This window comes from Tachypleus tridentatus, chromosome 10 (genome assembly GCF_004210375.1).
Source record: "Tachypleus tridentatus isolate NWPU-2018 chromosome 10, ASM421037v1, whole genome shotgun sequence".
NCBI classification, from domain to species: Eukaryota; Metazoa; Arthropoda; class Merostomata; order Xiphosura; family Limulidae; genus Tachypleus; species Tachypleus tridentatus.
In genome coordinates, this window is record NC_134834.1 from 160,700,409 (window position 1) to 160,723,314 (window position 22,906).

At 34.8% G+C, this 22,906-nt stretch overlaps 1 protein-coding gene across 1 annotated transcript in view; it reads left to right on the forward strand.

Annotated features, from left to right (window-relative positions):
- LOC143230777 (FRAS1-related extracellular matrix protein 2-like) overlaps nt 1–21,090 on the forward strand; it is a 129,630-nt gene extending 108,540 nt beyond the window's left edge. The window contains exons 11-24 of the mRNA XM_076464902.1: nt 3,112–3,294; nt 3,614–3,744; nt 4,639–4,791; nt 5,193–5,400; nt 7,507–7,671; nt 7,813–8,098; nt 8,557–8,665; nt 11,027–11,219; nt 11,466–11,570; nt 12,959–13,086; nt 13,385–13,646; nt 15,334–15,521; nt 18,376–18,528; nt 19,989–21,090. Coding sequence (XP_076321017.1) covers nt 3,112–3,294; nt 3,614–3,744; nt 4,639–4,791; nt 5,193–5,400; nt 7,507–7,671; nt 7,813–8,098; nt 8,557–8,665; nt 11,027–11,219; nt 11,466–11,570; nt 12,959–13,086; nt 13,385–13,646; nt 15,334–15,521; nt 18,376–18,528; nt 19,989–20,498 — 2,774 coding nt within the window. The 3' untranslated portion in view covers nt 20,499–21,090. The remainder of the gene's footprint in view (nt 1–3,111; nt 3,295–3,613; nt 3,745–4,638; nt 4,792–5,192; nt 5,401–7,506; nt 7,672–7,812; nt 8,099–8,556; nt 8,666–11,026; nt 11,220–11,465; nt 11,571–12,958; nt 13,087–13,384; nt 13,647–15,333; nt 15,522–18,375; nt 18,529–19,988) is intronic.
- Nucleotides 21,091–22,906: the final 1,816 nt, after the last annotated feature.

A 22,906-nucleotide genomic window follows, 5' to 3' on the forward strand; every position in this document is an offset into this window, starting at 1 on the left:
TCTGTTGAATTGTTTTATTGCATCAGAGGCCTACAAATTGTATGTTTGTTCTTGTGATTCTCGTGTTCTTACCAATCGAATTACATAATTAGGCCTAGATGTAGGCTTTTTCAGTAGCCGAAATGTACATCTTTAATATAGGCGTGCTTCCAAGCTTTTCGATCTAAGCGATAGTTCGTAAGTATCAGTCAGTGGTCCTAAGTATACATGCAAGTATCGTGGCAACAAGATTACTATGTGACTGCATGTTTACAGCTTTCAGGTTCACGTAATCAGAGATTACCAATTTGCAAATTGAACAGTTCACATAAGTGGTTGCAAAAATCATCTCCCCCCCCCATCAGGTGTAAAAAACCTATGCCCCTGGTAACAAATAACTGCTAAAGTTAAATCATAACTTCATCCGAGTATCTAGTTTCCGTATTCCAATGTTTCACAGCTTGGGAGACTCCCAGTATCATTGAAAAGTGTTGCTAAAGTGGAGAACTGGGAACTAGCTAAAGAGTTAAAGTCTTTCTATTTTAAAGAGTCTTTCTATTTTTCCCACACTGGCCAAAAAACAAGTTTTTATAATGACTTTAATGCTATAGAAAATCATTGTAACAGCAATTGGAAACAGGCTGTCACTAAGTGCAGTATTGCTTAATATCTAAGGTATGTACTGAGAAGACAGTGGTCGCCATATTCAATCTAATATTCTAAGATGTTTACAAATAACTGCAAAAGTTCACTTATACAATTATCCGAGATCCTAATCGCCATTATCGTCAGTGTCTCACAGCATGTGTAACAATAATTTTCTCCTTTTCTTCTACTACACGTGTTTTTTTAGAGAAATAATGAAAAAGAAAACTACTATTTATCATTGAGTTCTATCTACGAACACATATTATTTCCATTAGCGTTTAGCCCGTCAAATAAGACGGGACAAGTACTACTATCCCCACTCCATAGTATACCTTAATATCACACTGTATCTAACTGAAATAAATAAATATTACGAAATCAAGCTCGACCAATAAAGAGGCAGAAAAGTATAGTCGAGGCAGCCAAACGTCGGAAAATTCCTTTGTGAGCCAATCAAAATTAAGATCCTTCATGAATGAATTCGTGGTGCATTCGTAGAATAATTATTGATAAAAATCAGTTAGACTAACAACTTTTAATACACAGAAAATTCAGTTTGATTTTTTAGAGTTTCCGTTGATTAAAAAATGAAGTGAATTTTTGGGAAGGTTGGAAGGCGTGAGTTCTGTAAGTTTATTCTTAACATCGGTCCGCCCCTCTGGGGTACTTTTACCATCCTGGAGGATCCGTTCCAACTACACTGGTTCCTAATTTAATCCAAAATTAGAAAAAAACCGACAAAACTGATATTATATTAACAATATATATTACTATTGAATTATAAAAACAAGTATTCACTTATCAATTTACTTTAATTAATTAAAAAATGGAGTGGGAAACAAGTAATAAAAAGCGCATATATTAAGTATAACTTAGGGATGGCAATGCCAAAACGTATTGGATACACAAAACCAGTAAGTGCTGAATCAATCTAACAACCTTATGGTTATTAGCTAGTAGCCAGGTATGGTCAGGTGGTTAAAGTACTCGACTCGTAATTTGAGGGTCGCGGGTTCGAATCCCCGTCGCACCAAACATGCTCACCCTTTTAGCCGGGGGGGGCGTTATAAAATTCAGTCAATCCCACTATTCATTGATAAAAGGTAGCTCAAGAGTTGGTGGTGGGTGGTGGTGACTATCTTCCTTCCCTCTAGTCTTACACTGCTAAATTAGGGGCGGCTAGCACAGATAGCCCTCGAGTAGCTTTGTGTGAAATTCAAAACAAACAAACAAACAAACAATTAGCCACTGTAGCACTATTCAGTTTAAATTAAAACCTAAATTTATGCATCTGACTGGAACTAACACATAGATAAAAAGTTATTTTTGAAGATATTTGGCAACATAGTTGGCGAATTTTGTTTGTGGTTACGTGTATTCATCCATACATGGTTTCTGTGTCTTTTGGCATTGCCGTCCTTACATCATACTTAATTTTTTTTCAAAGCTGTTATTTTTATTACTTTTTTGAAGGCATATTGAAAGTTTGTTTCAAAGTGAGAATCTAATTACGTATGTAATTTGGTATTTTTCACGATGAAAACTTACACATTGTTGCAAAAATTTTGGTACTCTGATAAAATTAGCGTCTCGTTAGAAAGAAACGATTCTATTTCAATAAAACAACTGTCAAACATATTTTTCAATTGAATACAAGAGACTAAAATTTTCAAAAATTATTGGAAAATAAAAAAGACATACGGAAAAAAACATTGTCGGAACACAAAACAAAAAAATATGACGCTTCAATTCGTGTAAAGGAAAACTTAGAATAATTGCCCACAATTAAAATATCGTTCAAGAAAACTTCTTGGATATTTATAAAAAAATAGAAAAGTTTTGTTCGTTGACTTCTTTTTATTACCACATTCAAGTTTTATAGTTATAATACCTCACGAAGTATGCATCTTATGCTTTATCAAAGTAACGCCAATGTTTTTCCATAAATCGGTATTTATGAATAGGAATACAACATCAGAAGTTAGTTTGTTTTCAAGCGAGAGTCAGTGATCATGGAGATGAGGCATGTCCTGGAGCTAACGTATTCATGTATTCATAAGAGAGTTTATTAACTTGTAGATGATCCAAGAAGGTCGAAACGTTGTTCTCAATTAAAGTTTTAATACCAGTACCAACCGTCTTATGAATACAATTTATACTTCAAGTGGGTTTCTCGTCATCATGTGGTGAGAATGTTGTGAATAACATCCTGAGAATCATGTCTTTCAATATAAGTTACCAGAATAATATCTGGCTAGTATTAAAAATTTGACATAATATAAAATGGGTAATTCTTCACTCGATAATTTGTAATTTTAGGAAAATTAAACTTCAAATAAATCATTTTGGCTTTTAGCACGTAAAATGTTTTGAATGATTTTGCGCATAATTCTCTGCTATGTTATTCCTAAATTAGCTTTGGATTGTACACGTGTAACATTTTTTTTGCTTCAAAATAACTTGACTCCCGTTCATGTATTTCAGAACCCGTAATAAAATTCGAAAAAAATCGATATAATGTGAAAGAACCACGACAACCTGATGACGTTGCAGTAGTGGAAGTGCCGGTTATTCGAAGGGGTGATCTAAGCAAAACATCTCACGTGCGAGTACACACTAAAGATGGTTCAGCCAAATCCGGAAAAGATTACGTTCCATTTTCCAGGGGTAAGCCTACAAGTCATTTCGCAACGGCCAGTTCTAGTCATTGAAAGTATAGACTGAAAGTTATATGTATTGATGAAAATTACAATAGAGAATCAGAAACTGTAAGTTGAAACAACAGCTTCTATTTTCTTTAATTAAACAAACACATTCAAAGTTCCAAATACACTCAGTATTTATTTCTGTTTTTAAGAATTATAGCTTTTTAAGTAAAATCATTGTTATATTAATTGTATGAAATATCATCTCGACTTTTATCTTAATTATCAAGAACAGCATGCTTAATATTTTAATAAATTACTGTTTTATCATGTTCTGGTAGAACTGGAATTCGGGCAAAATGTAAGCCGAATAATCGTAGAAATTGAAATTCTGTACGATGAGGACAAAGAGCATCGTGAGGCTTTAACTCTTCATCTTCGTCCAGATAGAGATATGATTGCTGATATAGAGGTAAGTCTCAGCCCAGACAGAGACGTGGCTACTGATGTAAGGGTAGGTTTCAGCCCAGACAGAGACGTGGTTATTGATGTAAGGGTAGGTCTTAGCCCAGACAGAGACGTGGTTGCTGATGTAAGGGTAGGTTTTAGCTTAGACAGAGACGTGATTGCTGATGTAAGGGTAGGTGTCAGTCCAGACAGATACGTGGTTGCTGATGTAAGGGTAGGTCTCAGCCCAGACAGAGGCGTGGTTACTGATGTAAGGGTAGGTCTCAGCCCAGATAGAGACGCAGTTACTGATGTATGTGTAAGTCTCAGCCCAGACAGAGACGTGGTTGCTGATGTAAGGGTAAAACTCAGCTGAGACAGAGACGTGATTATTGATGTAAGTGTAGGTTTCAGCTCAGACGAAAACGTGGTTGCTGATGTACGGATAAATTTAATGTCAGACGAAGACGTGGTTGCTGATGTAGAGACGTTAAGTCTCGGTACTTTTGATCATTGCCTAGGTCTGCATATGTTCAGCTTGAGAAATTTGTAGAATTTTTCTTCAAATGTATAATTATTAAACTTAGATAAATCACATTTTTTACAAGTTGGCCATATTTATTACTTTCCGTTTAATGTTATAAAAAACAACAAAAATTATTGTTAAGCACAATCTGAAATCCAAAATGTAGCTTACGGAAAGAGGAATGTTAAGTTTCTAAGACGAAAATTTTCGTTTTTCATAAATGTTTAACATTTGGAGAGCATCTAGTCACCTACTTTCTACCCAAACTTTGATAATACATTATTCGACCTTTCGAGGTGCAATAGTCCTTATAATGTGTTTAATTTTCAACGAGACTTACATTATTGTTTTTAACAATAATAGTGTAGAACTACGTGTTTTCTCTATTAACAGGACAGCAAAGTTATTATTTATATTCAAGAAGTTAATATTGTTGCTGACGTCACCTTCCCATTCGAACCAATGGTCGTTTCGTTGAAAGATTACGATGATGCAGCCAGTGCATCATCCAGCCCTATTCCGGGGTATCCAGTAGTGTGTGTTACGGTGAGTTTCAACATTAATCATAATAGATTACATAACTTTAAGAACGTATGTTTAATCATATCTGTAATTGTGTGATGTTTCTGGTTTATAATTGTGTTGTACTTTTAGTATGTAATCATATATTTGATTCTTGAAATCATGTGACCACAAACATAGAAATAAATAAATGAAAATCAGCACATTTGTAGTGAGTAGAAGTAAACCATTGGCATGCAATCGTAAACATATATGTTTATGTGTATAAATTTTGGGTCTAATCTAGTTACACTAGACACACACACACACACACACACACACATATATATATATATATATATACACACACACACGCTTCTTATTTGTAACTATGTCATCTGGGACATCTAAACTTATATGTACGTATGTACGTTTTCTGTTTACAGTCATGTAACCCTAAACACCCAGACTACGATAGAACGGGTACTCTCTGCAGCTCGGAAGGTATCAACGACAATTTGACAGAATTTCGTTGGCGTGTGGCAGCCCCTAGCGGTCATGACGGTGTAACAAACGAGCTGAAGAATATTGAATCAAGGACCTTTTTCACTGGCACACACGACATTACTCTGGATAGCATTTACTTTGCACCAGGTAAGCTTACACATGTTGTAGTGACGGTGGTGCAGTGAAGCCTATATAATTGGTTGATGGCACCATCAGAAATTAATCAAATCAATTGGCCTTTGGAATAAAAATGTTAACTTGAATAGCACCTTATGTAACATAAATATAAGCTAAACAGCCAGTTAAGTGACCCCTACAGGACAAGGTATGACCGTAACTAACTTTGAAATACTAACAAGCTGAAGTTTTGTAATGTTATTCCGCCCCTTCTTACCATGTTTCCTTATGTTTTGGTGCTCCCATTCCAACTTCCTAATTTCTTTATTTAAAAATGTTTACATTTGTTTCATAGTTCGTTTCGGTCCTATGTTTCGAGAATGACTGAGCTCTAGGCCTGTTCTTTTAATATTTTTATCTTAAAGCTATCTTTCGACATTTTCTGGCTTTTGGTGATATCTTTGTTATAGGTTTTCTTTAATTTAACCAGGATGGCAGATTTTTCTTTGACTGGATTAATGGTTAAGTCTTATTTTGCATATTTAACGTTATTGTTTCTAACCTCATCTTTATTCTTGCAATAATGCTCTTTTTGCTGAGACAATGCTTTTTCAAGGTTACCAACATAAGGATTTAGTTAAATCCTAAATAGAGAAAATCTACGCAGTACACGTTTTTTATCTAGCTGATACAACTGCAGACAAATCACGCAAGCGTGCTCTTAAGCAGTCGTGTACCAGCACGTGATATGAGAGCGTGTTGATACTTGGCAATTCACAGAGCGTGCTCATAATCACAGAATATTGCCACTTGTGTATTGTTAGCTCGTTAATGTGTTGTAGATTGATTATTATTATTTCTTTATTACCAAGGTCGTAAGTAAGACAAGAAAACTATTTTAGCCAAAGTAGCCTAATTTAGTCATTTTCATTAAGATTTGCATAAGGGCAGGAGAAAGCTATGCCTTTTCAACAACATTAGTGAATCAGTCAGATAATCCGACTGACAGATTTGTGACTTTGTGAATTTTTGTTTTCTTTATCGACTTTATCAAATGTTTTAGTGGCTTGGTGGCTTGTTTACTACTCAACAGTGTGTGCAAAGTATTTATAAAGTTTTGTTTACATGCTGTTTGCAGTGTGTTGGAGATTTTAATTTGTATTGGACATCAGGCCCGTTCTTACAGTAAGGCTATAGAGGATGTAATAATATGCTGTCTGCTTCCTGAAATATCAGATTTCTGTTCTTATTGGATACTATTATCTGTATGTTCTTATGAACATCTTAATACAACATTTGGTTGGTTCTACACTTTATATCTTTAAAGACAGTACCTGTGATAGTGAAGTAACAATAAAGACAAATTTAATGTAAAATTGTACCTTACGAGACAAGAAGTATTACTTTTGACGCAAAACATTAATGTCATGTGAAACCAAATTTGCTGAAAACAGCAGTTTTTTAAATTAAGTTACTTTTACAACAGTTTGTAAGTTGTTGAACTTTGCGCAAAGCTACTCAAGGAATATATGCATAAGCTGTCTCTAACGTTGAAGTGATAGACTAGAGGGAAGGCAGTTAAAGAACAACAGTAACTCGGGTGTTATTATACTCGAATAGTGGGATTTGACCGTCACTCTCATAACGCACCAACGGCCCCAAAGTGAGTATCTTAAATACGTCTCATTAATGATTATTTGATTTTGAGTACGAAAACAGTACAAGTTACACGCAATTTGTTGGGCTGGGAGTGACGTAATTATTAGCTGAGAACTGCACTGTCTAATTAGTTTGAACTGCGGTATGCCGCTGAGCACCAACACTTTTAGTTGTGGAAACGTTATAAGTGTGATATTTCATTTTTCTGTACTCTCTCAACTACATAGCCTGTATAAAATTCTGTGTTATAGACAAGGTTGTCCTCCATCTGGTCAACAGCTTTAAGTTAATATTGGTTATGGTTAAACATGGGCGCTCAGATTGAAAATACCAATATCATTATTTGTATTGGTTATATTTAAAACAAATTAATAACAAAACGAAATCAACATATTAATTTGAATGATTATCTTTGTATATTGTCCAACGGACATGTAAGTCTTTCAGTTCTTTCTCCTACAACTATTTTCTTTGCAGGAAGTCGCGTGCAATGCATTGCACGAGCTGTTAATCAAGACGGTGATCCAGGACTGGAGTTGGAGAGCACAATTGTGGTTATATCCCATTATGGTGGACTTTGTTCACCTCGTATTGAGGGATCCACCGGTGCTGAACCATTTACTGCTAGGATGAGGTATACAGGTAGGGTTAACATTTTAGTTTTTAATAAATGTCAGTACATTAGTAACACATAATAGAGATGTATTAGACGTATCTCAGCTTCAGTGGGAATTTAAATTTTGTTGTTTTGCGTACATAGTTTCTTCACCCTTTTTCTGTTAGGTCCAGATGATCAAGATTACCCCAACTTGATAAAACTGACCATTGTCATTCCACACCGTGATGGGATGTTACCGGCCATCTCTACGCAGCCATTGTCCAACTTCGAGCTGACTTTGAGCCCAGACAGTCTGAGAGTTGGTACACATAAGTGTTCTAATCTGATAGATTACCAAGAAGTCCGCACCAAGCATGGGTTTCTTACCAACGATACGAAGAATCCTAATGTTATTGGTGAAGTTGAGCCTTACCAGTATAGTTCAGATCTGAGAACAGACCCTACACTCAGGTAGGATATTACAATAGTAAAAAATATCATTACTTTGATAGACGTAATATTACAATACGTTACTTGAAATGTTTATTATAAGTCATTAAGGTAAAGGTTTTTGACTTGCAACAGTTGGATTTGATAATCAAACATTTTTAATGTAAGTCCATTCGGTCTAACAAACGAAAACGGATTTTAATCTTCAAAGATGCATCTTGGAGTCTCACGACTCATTTAAATGTCTCTAGAGTATTAAAATGTGTTTAATACAAACATTTTTACTATTTCTAAACAGCACTAGCAGAACACTTTGGTTCAAATAATCAGTTTCCTGATTAACAAATGTTGGCCAAATTAACAGCATTTTGCTCAAACAAGTCCAGTAAGTTATCCTAGACGAAAATATATTAATTAATATTATGTTATAATCAATCGTTTTTATCAACATCTAATAGTTTTCGCTTCTCTTGTTGCAGGTTCTATAGGAACTTGGATTTGGAAGCCTGCATGTGGGAGTTCACAGTGTATTATGATATGTCAGAATTGGTGACCGACTGTGGAGGAACGATAACTAGTGATGGACAGGCAAGTTGAACGTTTTACTGGAAGATCAGGCTGTGATCGATTTAGGTCTCTCTAAAGAAATGAGCCAGGCGTGGTCTAGTGATTAGTGTGTCGGGCTGTGGATCGAGAGGTTCGAGGTTTAACAAATATTACTGCTGAACGCGTGTACTTTCGACAGTAGATGCGTTATGAAAGTTAAGTCAGTCTCGTTATTCGGTTTATAAAGAGTCACACAAAATCCTTCTGGTAGTGGATGTTGCTGATGAGCTGCCTTCCATCTGATCAGTAGTTTAAAATTATAGATAGTTTTTTTAACCTAATGGTATACTCATGATATTCCAAAACAACATTAACAGGTAAAAAGTTAATATCTGAAATGAAAATCGATAACACAAACGTTTTCGGAAAGCGGACTTTCCTTTATCAGAGTTTGTTTTTTCTTTGAAATATTGAATCTTAGAAGCCTCTGACTTAACCTTTTAATCCGCGTGCGTGCACATAATGCACCATTCAGATTGAAAATTTCAATTCGTGTAAATATAAATGAGATTCTTAAACTTAGATCATGAAACAAAAGATAGTTTACTGGTTAAGTTTTGAACTTGTATTTAAGCTATCAGTCCTGAGATTAAAGAAGTGAAAAATAATCGATAAAAACTGTCATATATAAACCTTTTCACGTATGAATCAATATACAAATTACAACAATAATGCGAGGTGGGTTAAACGAGCACCCCTCTGTGGCCGAATGGTTCCTGCGCTCGACTGCAGTTTTTCTGTCACTAGTTCGAATCCCCATTCCGCCAAACATGCTCACTATTTCAGCCGCGGAACGTTATAAGTTACTATCAATCCCACTGTTCGTTGGTAAAGGAGTAGCCCAAGAATTGACGGTGGGTTTGTGGTGACTGGCTGTTTTCCCTCTGGTCTTTCACTTGCGCGAAATTTAAGACGAAATAAACCTAAATGAGCTTCAATATTACGTTATTGTAAGATTATCTAAAATGACCTACTAATAAAAAAATGAAATTTATTCTAATAAACAAACAAGAATAATTACACGATATCTATAAATGTGAAATCGAGATGCTTAAAGTCTGAATGGAAAAAAAAAAGAAAAATGTGGAAGTTGAGACAAACTGGTATCTCTTCCCCCTTTCTGAGTTTAGGGTATTGCTGAATTAAACCATTAAAAAGAATATAAAAGCAACAACTAGGTGAAAGAACAGAAAGTCTGAGGCTTATAATAAGAACTAATGTATTTAATAATCACAGTATCTAGTTGTTGTTTTCTGTTGCATGTCAAGTCTTAGAAGTCATGTTATTGTATCTGTTTCAATGAATTACAAAGTTGGGAGTTTTATATTTGACGAAATGCATTATGGTCTAATTTGTAACACTTAACCTTGAATAGTACAGTAGTAGAAACTACTGTAGCTGGATTTTGTTTCTCTGTTGAAACTTTTGAAAGTGGAATAATTTTAATTTATTGAAAATTGTAAATCATTGAAGAGAAAACTACTTAAAATCCTTAAATAAACACTGTTTTAAAAATGTAAAATGTTAAAAATTTGCTTAACAAAGAAGTAGACGATAAAAATATTTAAACTTATTCTGTTGTTCGTCAGATATTATAATGTTTAAGCTCCTAACTAAGGTTTCAACCGTGACTGAACATTGTGTCACTCATAAAAATAATACTAAACGGTGATTTGTACATCAACGAATAATATATTACTTGTATTACTTTCGCATCATCACCTTCAATTTGTGTAAACATTATGTTCTATTCAGTAGAGCATATTCTTCGAGAGTAACAGTTTCAGCGTACCAACACTGTACCAACGAGGGTCGTAGAGTTAAGTACAGTGGTAAGTCTACGGATTTACAACGCTAAAATCAGGGGTTCGATTTCCCATGGTGGACTCAGTTGATAGCCCAATGTGACTTTGCTATAAGAAAATACACACACACACTTAATTCTACAAAAATGTATGTGTGAAGACCAGTATACCGTTAGGTTTACCACTTGAAATGTCATATGCTAGTAGAATGTGCGTTAAGCCTAGTCTTATTCTTTCGACTTGCCTTTGTTCAGGATTTATGATAAAGGGTAGATTTGCTTGAAACCGGAATCACTTCAGTGACAAATGATAATTTTTTTATTCATTTTGTTTATATTGAACTACATTTCGACTGAAGAATTCGCAATAATAAATTAGTAACATTTGTGTAGGATATTCTATAAATTTTTATATATACAGAATCATTGTGTGAGTAAAGACATCTCCGAACACCATACATACAGTACAAGTATTGTTAAGGTTTATCTTTTAGGTGGAATACTGCTGATAATAAATTTTAAAATGTATGCCTTTGCAGGTTTTAAACCTCGTCCAGTCTTTCGTGTCTGTTCGTGTTCCATTGTATGTTTCGTATATTTTCCATTCTCCTGTTGCTACTGGCGGGTGGCAACACAATGATCTGACGTCACACCTGCGTCTCACTTTCGTCTACGACACCGCCATCTTGTGGAAGAACGGCATAGGAGCACCAGAGGAATCTCAACTTCAGGGTTCGTAAGGAAAATAAAATAAAAATGTAATAACGAAAACTTGTAAGGTGCATGTGCTAAAAGTTGTAACTATAGCGAAACTGATGTTTAGATTTTACCACATGGCAAATGTCAAAGAAATCTTGCCCTTTATGTAGTATATTAGCGGAAGAAACGTTTTAATTTATAAACGGTAAGACTTTCAGCATTAAAACTAAGACAGCAAGCTTAATTACAATTGAATAACTAATACAGTTTATTTCTCAGGTAACCTCTATCCTACTAGCATGAGAATACGAGAAGATGGACGGCTTGTTGTAAACTTTAGAACAGAACCTCGTTTCAAGGGCCAATTTGTACTCAGCCATCCAGGTAAAGACTTCAGTTCAAAGTCCAGTTTACACTCAGTTCTTCAGAGTATAATTTTGGATTAAAGAACATTTCATATTTTGTCATTACGGTAAGAACTTTGTTTCAAAACTTATTTGTATTCGGTCACAAGACAAAAACTTTTGATCCAAAGCAAGTTTGTTACAATTCATGCACGAAAAGCAAACTTAGCTTCAAAGATTAACAGTTATTCACCTACAGAGGTAATGACTTTGGTTGACAAACCTGTCTTTACTCAGGTATACATGTAAGAACCTTGTATCAAAGACCTTTTTCTATTTCGTAAAAACTTTGAGTCATACAGTAAAACCTTCACTTGAGAGACAAGCTTAAGGTGGGTTGTTCACTTTATTATATCTGTTCGTAGGCTTGTTTCAAATATTTACACTTAGTTATACAGTAAAAACTTAACTTTAAAGACTAGCTTCCAATGAGTTTTCTACGGTATTATTGTTTATACTTGTTCGTCTAGTTATTACCTTTGATTCATAAGCCAGTTTACATTCAGTCTTTTGAACTAAGACTTTAAATTCGTAGGTTTGTTTGTTTGTTTTTGAATTTCGCGCAAAGCCATTGCAAACTCAGTAATTTAGGGACATATTACTCTGCACGTTTATTTATTTTTCTCTGTCATCTAGGATGTTAATTTTGGTTTGTGTACTTCCTTTCGCTTAGTTTTCTAAGTAAGAACTTCGATTCAAGTTACAATATTTATGAGTTTCGCAGTCCAAGTAAGGGTCTCAAAGGGATAACATAAACAGTTAAAAACTATAAATCAAAATTGATTTCTTTACTTACTTGTCTGCCTTGGAACATCAATCCGTTGCCTTGTTTGCTCATTATTTGTACCTTTGTTTCATGTATTTTGAAAGAAAATTTAAACAACACAATTAAAATTCATTGGAACACCATTGTTTTAACATAAACGTTTCTGGTTTTCTGTATTTCACGTTGTTGTTTAGATAAGAAAGAGATTCGGTATATGAAAAATATCCTAAAATTTAAGTGATACACTCTAGTAGTAGAGTTCCCATATTTTACGTGATTTTAAGTTTAAGTTATTGCTAAAATATCAGAATTGGTGGGATATCAGTATAATAAAAAACGTAGGCTTTGCCATTTGGAAGTAATGTGTGAAAAAGAATCCAAGTAGTAGTAGAACGGTCGAGGTAATTTTCTACTTTTTGAAACCGTTTTGGTATTACTATACAGCTTGATTTGGGAGAGTTTATCTTTTTATTACATTTCATTTTAAACCATATGTAAGGTAGATTAATTAAAATATAAAAACATTCGTTACCTACTATATTATTTATACCACAAACAAATAGACTTGGACGAGTGATGCAGATATAATTATTTTTTTACAGGAAGTGGCCTTACGTCCATGGTGATGTCACAGGATCAACCGGAACTGACGTTTACTTTAGAATTAATTCGTAGTGAGCCAACTTACGCTCAACCTGAACAGCAGTGGGAGTTCGTCTCAGATTTAGCAGTAAGTCATTCTTTATTAAAAAAGTGTTTTCTTTGGACATTCTGAGTCATTTTAACAAAATTTCATGAAACTGTTTACACGATATTAGTATGGGCTGTTTAACTATAATAATGGCAGACTTTCTATCTCTACGTTAATATACGTTTATAAAAAAATTCAAATGAAGATTTTATACAGTGTAATTGTTTAATTTGTGCAAATAATGTTTCAACATTTGATTTTTGTTAGATTTGTTTCAGGTTGTTTTTCTTTCATACCACAGTGAATGAAAATGGTGTTTTTATATCTTTTATTTCAGGTTCGAGATTATTCTGGAAACTACCACGTTAAGTTGATTCCGTGCACTGCCACGGACACTATGGAATACTCCTACCCATTGGAATGTAATCCTCGAGATCCAATCGTATTTGACCTCCAGATTCGCTTTCAGCAGGTTACTGACCCAGTGCCAGCAGAATTCAGCTTGAATACCCACTTCCACCTGATGAGGAAAAAAACCCTTTGGCTCTCGGATGGGTCCATGGGATTCGGAGAAGATTCGGATGTTTCTTTTGTACCAGGTATATGAAGATGGTGTTTTGTTGCTAATTAAGTTTAGAACACTAAGAAGGGATTGTGATTGTCATAGTCGATTATCTGGTCGCTGTTTTCTTCTTTGGAAGTTTCTGAAATGTAAAAGAGGAAGAGAAGTGAAAAAGAAGCGATTTTTTTTTAAAGAGGCCTAAAATACGTGCTTCTCTCACAACTTTTATAAAATACGTGCTTCTCTGAGCTTTCACAACTTTTATAAAATACGTGCTTCTCTGAGCTTTCACAACTTTTATAAAATACGTGCTTCTCTGAGCTTTCACAACTTTTATAAAATACGTGCTTCTCTCACAACTTTTATGGAACTTATTTTAATATTCGTGCTAATTGTTTTTACTTTTCTTCTAAACACATTCTCTGTTTTTTGTAATTTAGTTAAACTTAATTTGGAAATGGTTTTGGGTGCTTACATTTTCCGGCAATGACCTTATCATGTTTCGATGGAAATAGCCAACTACTAGTGATTCTTTGGAGAAATTTTTATATATCACAAGAAAATGGAGCTGCCTTTAGTTACGTGTTATTGATATATTGAAAAAACACCTGTATAGTTATCAAGTTCAGTATCTTTCACAGCTCTAGAAATCTGAGTATTAGTAGATCAATTACTAATTCAAATACGATATTGTTCGTTGTTTTTAACGTAAAACTCTACTGTGGATTATCTGCGCTAAATCCACAACGAGGATAAAATCCCGACTTCTAACATTTATAAACCCTCAAATTTACCGTTCAGCCATTGAGGGTATTTCAAGATATGAATTTGTACTTCGGAAGTATTCCACTGATAAAAATTCTTGCAAACGTAATGAATAAAAAGAAATTCAGGGTATATTCAATAAACTTCTAGACCAATTAGTTCCCATCTCAATGGATTTCATTGTCAGCTTTTAAATATTTAATTTAAATTCAACATTCTGCTAACAAATACAGAAAATAGTTTAATTGAAATGAAAACACTATTACGATTATACTATTTTATCAAAAAAACAACAACCAAGCATGAAGTGAAAAAAATAGGATAGTCGGGTGTAATGACAGATGTCGTCAATGGTTTAACAATAGTCGTGCTGTGTATATTGAGTATTTTCCGTCTGTGTTTTAAAACTTTATTTATAAAACTTTGGACAAACATCATCCAATATAATATGTTGACAAAAATAAAATGCGGTGTATTAGGGCAAGTTCAATATTTAGTTTTCGATAAATATAGAACTGATTTCACTGCTTAAGGTACTGGAGTGGATCTGTGAATTTAACTCAGTGCTTTGTGCTAATTTGTATTGTAAACAATTAACATATAAATTAGTGAAAAGCCTACTGAGTACGAGGTTTAAGAAGATTACTGTTTGTGGATCCTACCCAGAATAATTAGACTTAAGACAAATGATCTGTTTATCCAGCCTTATTTCCGATTGCTGTGTGGTAAGTTTGATGGCTCCTAGTGCTAAAATTTATTGTTAGATCCCTACAGTGGATGCTGCATAGATATTCCATATGCAGCTTTATGTTTAAAGCAAACACTAAGCTGTTTATCCAACCTATGGATTGTTGGATAAGAGTCGTATTGATTAGTTTTGTTGTACGACACACGATTTACATCTGTATAGATACAACTCAGGATGTCAAATGAATGTTTACGACTGGTATTTGATGTAGGAGACACGGTCTACGGTCGTATAATGGTAGATCCAGTCCAGAATCTAGGAGGGTCTTTTTACATGACAATCGAGAAATGCTTCTTATGTACAGGAGAAGATGGTTACATACCCAAGTACAATCCTGATAACAACGAGTATGGATGTGTGGCTGAATCTCCTAATTTACTGCACACTTTCAAAATCATTGTAAGTATTAAACATGTTAAATGACTATTACCTACGAACATGGAATGATTTTATGTTATAACTAGATTTTATGAACGTGATATATATGCAGTGTATGTATGTAGCTGTCATGTCTATTATTCACGAACATGAACATCTATTGGTTGTCTGGCTGTGTGTTAGTAATAATAATCGGTGTCTTATGCTGGTAAAGACATATTAAGTGCTTCCAGTTTAGTCGCGTTATTCGTGAACAATTATAAACTTGCTTGTATGGTGGCTAATATTGTACTGCTCTTTCATACGTTGTTGGTACGTATGATAACATTGCTCTGGGTTTTCATTGTTTGATGGTGTGTAGAGTAACATTGCATTGGGTTTTAGCACTGAACTAAATTTTCTTATGTTGCTGGTTTGTGGGATGACGTTGCACCAGGTTTTGTACGTTGCTGCTACATAGGATAACACTGAACTGCTGTTTTATAAATTGTCAGAATGTAGGATAACATTGCACTAAGTTCTCATATTGTTGGTATTTAGTATAACAGTTCATCAGGGGCTCGTACATTGCTTGGATGTAGGAATAAAATTGTACAGAAATTTCATAGGTTGATGGTATGTAGGATAACAAAACACTTGATTTGATACGTTACTGCTAGTATGTACAATAATATGATACTAAATTTTCTTACGTTGTTGATAGGTAGGATAACATTACATTCGATTTTCGTGCATCTACCTTTAAGAGTAAAAATTTTCCATTTGTATTATGTTATTAAAATTTTCATTTTAAATTCGTACGATAAGTTTAAATGCGATGAAAACAAAATCACACAGCCTCTGAAATAGGTAATATTGTTTGTGATTTACTTGTCTTGTATGGGTTTGTGTTAATATTCTAAGTATAATTAGCAAAGTTAAAGTGAGTAAACTATCATACAGTAAAAAATAGTACTTGTGCTGTATTACAGAAACTAACTGAGAAGTAACTGATGTTTTTATTTCACAAAGTACCAAGATTTCGAGTTAAAAAGTTCGAGACCGTACGAACCAACCGAATTTTTTTCACTGTATAATTTATAAAGGTTTGGAAATATTAGTACAGTTTTCATTTACAGTTTGTATAACTACATTGTGTCATGGAAAACACCTTCGGAGAAGGTATGGATTAAAAAGGATTTCAAATTTCATTATTTTACTCGACTTTATTTACCTGTTAATGATGGATCGTTTTCATGTCCCATGGTAAACAATATTCGCTATTAGTTCTTATGGTTTGGAAATATCACAGGATCTACGATGTTTTCTGAGTCAGCTGTGGCCGAATGGTCAGTGTGACTGGAATGGGAATCATTTTTCGTTATCCTTGCAGCACAAATACAGCTCTACGTTTGCACTTTAAAAGTGACGGTCAGTGGTCTCTATTTAGTCACACAGTAGTAACTCAAGACTTAGCAGTGAGTGCTGTTGAATTTAGGCTGCCAGTTCTAAATTTAGGACAGCTATATGCAATTAGATCCTTACGCAGGTATACGCGTAATTCTGAAACAAATAAACAAACCGAAGTCTTTTTGTAATCCAGCTTGTGTTTCACATAACTATTGCCCAACGCTAGTACAGCAGTAAGTCTACGGATTTACAACGTCAAAGTCAGGGGTTCGATTCCCCTCGGTGAGCTCAGCAGATAGCCCGATGTGGCTTTGCTAAAAAAAGAAAACACACACATAACTACTATGATCATGTTCGAAAGGTTTAATTTGTTTTGAATTTTGCGCAAAGCTACACGAGAGCTATCCGCGCTAGTCATCCCTAATTCTACAGTGAAAGACTGGAAAGAAGGGGCCAAGTCATCACCACCCACTGCCAGCTCTTGGGCTACTCTTTTACCAAGAGACAGTGGGATTGACAGTTACATTATAATGCCTCTACGAATGAAATGGCGAGCATGTTTGGTGGGACGGGGATTCGAACCCGTGACATGCAGATTGCAGATCGAGCGTCCAAACCACTCGTTCGAAAGGTTTGTTTTGTACACATACACTCCATTTACATACATTGTGTAATATTCCACATGTATAATGTGCACATAATTTGATCGTATTTTGTAATCATACCCTAAAAACTCTTTCGAAAGTTTGTGTGCATTTTTAAATATTAAGAAATGTTGCTATCTAATGACAAACTGTTTACAGTGACTGATCAATCATTCTGAAATATGTATAAGCGTATTAGCGTGATTAGTACGTGTAACTATAAGTATATAACAGCACCACTTCTGCATGCTTGGGTCCCCCAGTGACAGAGCGGTATGTCTGCGGACTCACACCGCTAAAAACTGGGTTTCGATACTCGTGGTGGGCAGAGCACAGATAGCCCATTGTGTAGCTTTGTGCTTAATTCTAAATAAACAAACAAACAAAATCTGTATGCTTGGATTTCAGACTTGTCGAGAAAATTATATGAGTTTTTGTTAGTTGCACTTGTTCTAATTGATTTTATTTACGCATACTGTTAATTATAAAACAGCACAATGGACTGTCTACACTCTGCCCACTGCAGGAATAGAACTACAAAATTTATCTTTATAAGTCCTCAGTCTTACCTCTGCGTCAAAAGGGTCTACTGTGGTTGGTCTATTTCCTAGTCATCACTTTTTTCTGCCAATTATTTTTTATTCAGTCTTTAAAGAGTTTTGGATAATTTTGAGATGTAATTATTTACAGGTATTATCAGTATTTCGTGCCTTCTTAAAAATGTCTTTTCCGATTAACATGCTCAACATAATTTTTCTCGAAAGACAAACAACAGGTATTTAGTTACACACTGTAAGATTTAACATATACAAACTAATGGTTACAATTTTTAATATTCATAGGATAGAGGATCCCCTAGCACAGTAAAAAATCACTTCAGGAATGTGTCTTTCAATGCTGTGCTGGCTGTTGATGATGTGGAACCGGAAGTTGCGAATCTGAAAAATCAGCCAGGCGCTGATGGCTTCCGATTTGATTCTTCGCCACTTTTTCAAGTGAGTTATTGTTTATAACTTAAAGTGAAAAGTCATAAATTGATATGTTTAAAATCTAGGCTATTTTCCATGACTTGCAAATACGCTTGGTAGCCGCTTTAATAGATACACCTATCTAGTACAGGATAGGACCACCTTTTGCTTCCAGAACAGCCCATATTCTTTGTGACATGGATTCAACGAGGTGCTGGAAACATTCCTTAAGATTTTAGTTCATGTTAACTTGATAGCACCACACAGTTCCTACAGATTTGTCAGTCACATATTCATGCTACGAACCTCATCCCAAAGGTGCTCTATTGAATTGAGATCTAGGGACTGTGGAGGTCATTAGAGTACACTGAAGTCATAGTCATGTTTGTGAAACCAGCTTGAGATGATGCGTGCTTTGTAACATGGCGCATTATCCTGCTGGAACAAGCCATTGGGAAAAGGGTAGACTGTGGCCATAAAGGGATGCACATGGTGAATAATAATGCTGAGGTACACTATGGTATTCAAATGATGCTCAACTGGTATTAAATGGCTTAATGTGTACCAAGAAAATATTCTCCACACCATTACACCACCAGCAGCAGCCTGTACTGTTGACACAAGGCATGATGGATCCATGGATCACACTGTGTTCACCAAATTCTAACCATACCACATGCATTTTGATCCTGTACTCACTGTAGCCTAATTTTCCTGTTCTTAGCTGACAGGAGTGAAACCCGGCATGGTATTCTTTTCTTGTAGCCCATCCACTTCAAAGTTCGACGCGTTGTGCGTTCAGAGATGCCCTTCTTCACATCACTGTTGTAAAGAGTGGTTATTTGAGTATTTGTGGCCTTCCTGTCAGCTTGAACGAGTCTGACCATTCTTCTTTGATCTCTCTCATTAACAAGGTGTTTTCTCTTACAGAACTGCCAGTTACTGGACGTTTTATGTTTTTCACACCATTCTCTGCAATCTCTAAAGACTTTAGTATGTGAAAATCCCAGGAAGTCAGTAGTTTCTGAGATTCTTGAACCACAACGTCTGGCACCAACAATCATTTCGTGGTTAAAGTTACTTAGATCGCATCTTCCCCATTATAATGTTTGGTCGAACAGCAACTGAACCTCATGACTATGTCTGCATGCTTTATATATTGAGTTGCAGACACAATTCTCTGCTTGACTCTTTGTGTTAAAGAGCAGGTGTACCTAAAAAAGTGGGCACTGAGTGTATTTATTCAGTTTATTCTTACAAAAGAAAAAAGTTTATATATTTTAATCATTTTTCTACTATATAAATAATAAAAAAATTTCACAACGACGTAGAAAAGGGATTTCTTAAAACAATTATTTTTATATAAGTATAGCTCGAAATACTAGCCTTCAAAAATGTTTAAATGCCATATATAGTAATTTGATAATTAATTATTTAAGGCAACAGAATAAAAAAAAACAACTTTTTTGTGGTTTATTTCCCGACAGGTGTCGTCTGGAACACAGTGGTTTGTTCACTGTATCTACACTGTTCGTTCAGAAAAAAATGCTGCTAGGGGAATAGGAAAACGAAGTGTTCTATATGATAGTTTACAAAATGCTGATAATGCCCTCTCACGGCATAAGCGGGCATCCAGAGATGTAGATGGAGTTGGTAAAGATGGGCTTGGAACCAACATGAATCGTGTTGTTCTGAAATACTCACGACACTCTGGGATCACAGCAGAGGAGGGGGCATTGGATGAGTTTGGTGTATACCAAGGCGGTGCCAATAAAGAAAAGAATGGCGCTGGTCTTCCGCTTATTCCAATCATTGTTGGTGTTGCTTGTTCTCTGATGGTCATCATTATCGTTGCTTGCGTTCTTGTGCGAAGAAAATGGAATTCAGAAGACAAATTTCCGCCTTCCCATGCAGCCACTGTCGTAGCTTCAAATGGACAGACTCGGCTCGTAGCTCCGCCTTATAATATCACCGATGCAGACAACACTGAGGTGTAGAACAAAAAATGGAAGCCACACCCCATAAAAATAATAAAGAGAACACATTGGTATGAATAGTTTTGAAGTATGTGACTTAAATTTCGAACAAGAAAAGTTAGGCTTGTATTGTGTATGATTTCGTAAAGCCTTTCTTTACCAGTTGCCATAAGGCTTGTTATTATTATATCACGTAGCGACAGGAGGAATTTAAGCCGAATTTTTACTCTTTCTTGTAATGAAGAGCAAAGGATTTTTTAAGCATGCTCACCGCCCTCTACATACTTAATTGTTTTTTTACATGTGGTTAGTAAATAAACATTCATGAGCCACAAAAAAAATAGAACACCATTGAGAAACTACTGCCGTTTGTCATTTGATTTTTATAAAGTATTGTGGTTAATGTTTTATAAATATTAGTATTTATGTGCCATAATTTTATTTGTATGTGATAGCTACGTCTGATTATAAACGAAGTGAAGGCCCACAAAATCAAGTTTGTAAAGTATTGAATACAAGACGTGCATTTTCAGTTTTTGGTTTATCAGATTGCTGTTTCTAATGAGTAATTTTAACGTAAAATAAACTACAAGTATCGTTTCGTTTGTTAAAACGTGATATGAGTTCATTTCAAAAACTCGATCATTCTAACAACATGTATAATTAATACAACTTCCACATGAATAAACTTGCAAAAAGTCATTTCCCATGACAACACAATTTTTCTTGTGGGTAATTAACTAATCCATGGGCATATAGTGGTTTTAAGTTGTTCAAAAATATGTTATCAGCAAGAACTAAGGAGCTGGTCCTTTATCTCAGGTAGTACAACACTCGCCTGCATACCATGCAACAGATCTGGAGTTCATATATAATAAAAATAGTGAAAAAATTACCGCATTGGCACCTAACTAATGACAACCCCACGACTCAGAACCTAGGCCTGAGAACGAGGCTTATTTGTAAGAGGGGGAGAATGTAACATTTGAAGTTGGTTAATAGTGCCTTACTTTAGTTTCACTGGTAGAGTGTTCGCCTAGGACGTGACAATACCTGGTTAAATTCAGAGATGAGAAAGTATATGCACATCGTAAAAAATAAATTATCTCTAAAACTGAGTCTATACTATCGTGATGTTCCCCGCTGGGAGAGCGGTAAGTCTTCAGATTTACAACACTAAAATCAAGGGTTAAGTTCCCCTTGGTAAACACAGCAGATAGTCCATTGTAGATTTGCTATAAGAAAACAAACAAATACTATTGCATTATCTCATAAACAGATAAAACTACAAAATCGTGGTGCTGTTGTCTCTATACCACACGTGTGTGTGTGTGTAACTTTTAAAATTACATTCACCGTGTGTAACATTGAAACCAACAAAAATAAATTCCTAACGCTTCTAGGAAAATTTAGAGACAACATTAGTGGGTGAATTCTTAATGCATCTTAGTGGCACGTAAATAATTAATTAAAACAGTTCAACAATTGTGTGGGTAGTTTTTAATAACAACTTATCCTTATTAGAAAACTAAACCATATTCTTTAAACCATGACTTCACAACTTGAAGTAAGTTTTCAAACATAAAACGCTAAGACACGGATTTCGATTTCCCATAATGGACAAAGTGCGGATGGTCAGGACGTGATTTCTATAAACGCCCTCTAAGACGTGAATTTATAAAACGAATGGATAATCGGATAGGTGGCGTGTAACAATAAAAAAAAAACAACTGCTGACAGAATCACTCACATAAAAATATTTTTTTTATTCTATTGCCAAAATTATAAAAAATTTGTATAAGTCACTGTCTCTTTAAATTGTATACATTGCATCAGTCTTGCTTTTGAGAAGAATAACGTCTTAAATATATAACTATTTAATGTTTCATAATTCTATAATAAATTCGAAATATCTTTTGCTGGCGAAAAGTGCGGATTCCTTACTTTTCTAGGCGTAGCTCCTGTATACGTTTTTCACCACCATGATGTGTAAATTCGTACTTTTGTTTTTAGGATGTATTTATAAATAAACGTGGAATCGTTTACATCGGAAAAGATATAAATCGGTTGTTTCCTAAAAGTGATTCATAAACACTAAACATTAAAATAAAAATAATAAAAGGAATGTAAATACTTTTTAAAACAAATGTCTTCTCAAATTATAATTCCGTGTTCTGAACGTATGGTAATTGCTTTCAGATGCCGCGTAGTAGGTATATGGAAACATAATATTTTAATAAAGCGACAACTTGAAATTATTATGTTCCTAGTCATCCAGAGAAGTGAATATTTGTAAAAGGTTTTTGATCTTTTAATCCAGTAATTCTCAAACGTGGAAGAACAACCCACGTATCCTGGGGTACCGAAAGCAGGTTCAGGAAAAAGAAATGTTACCTGAAAATTATTTTCGACAATAATTAACTCGATTG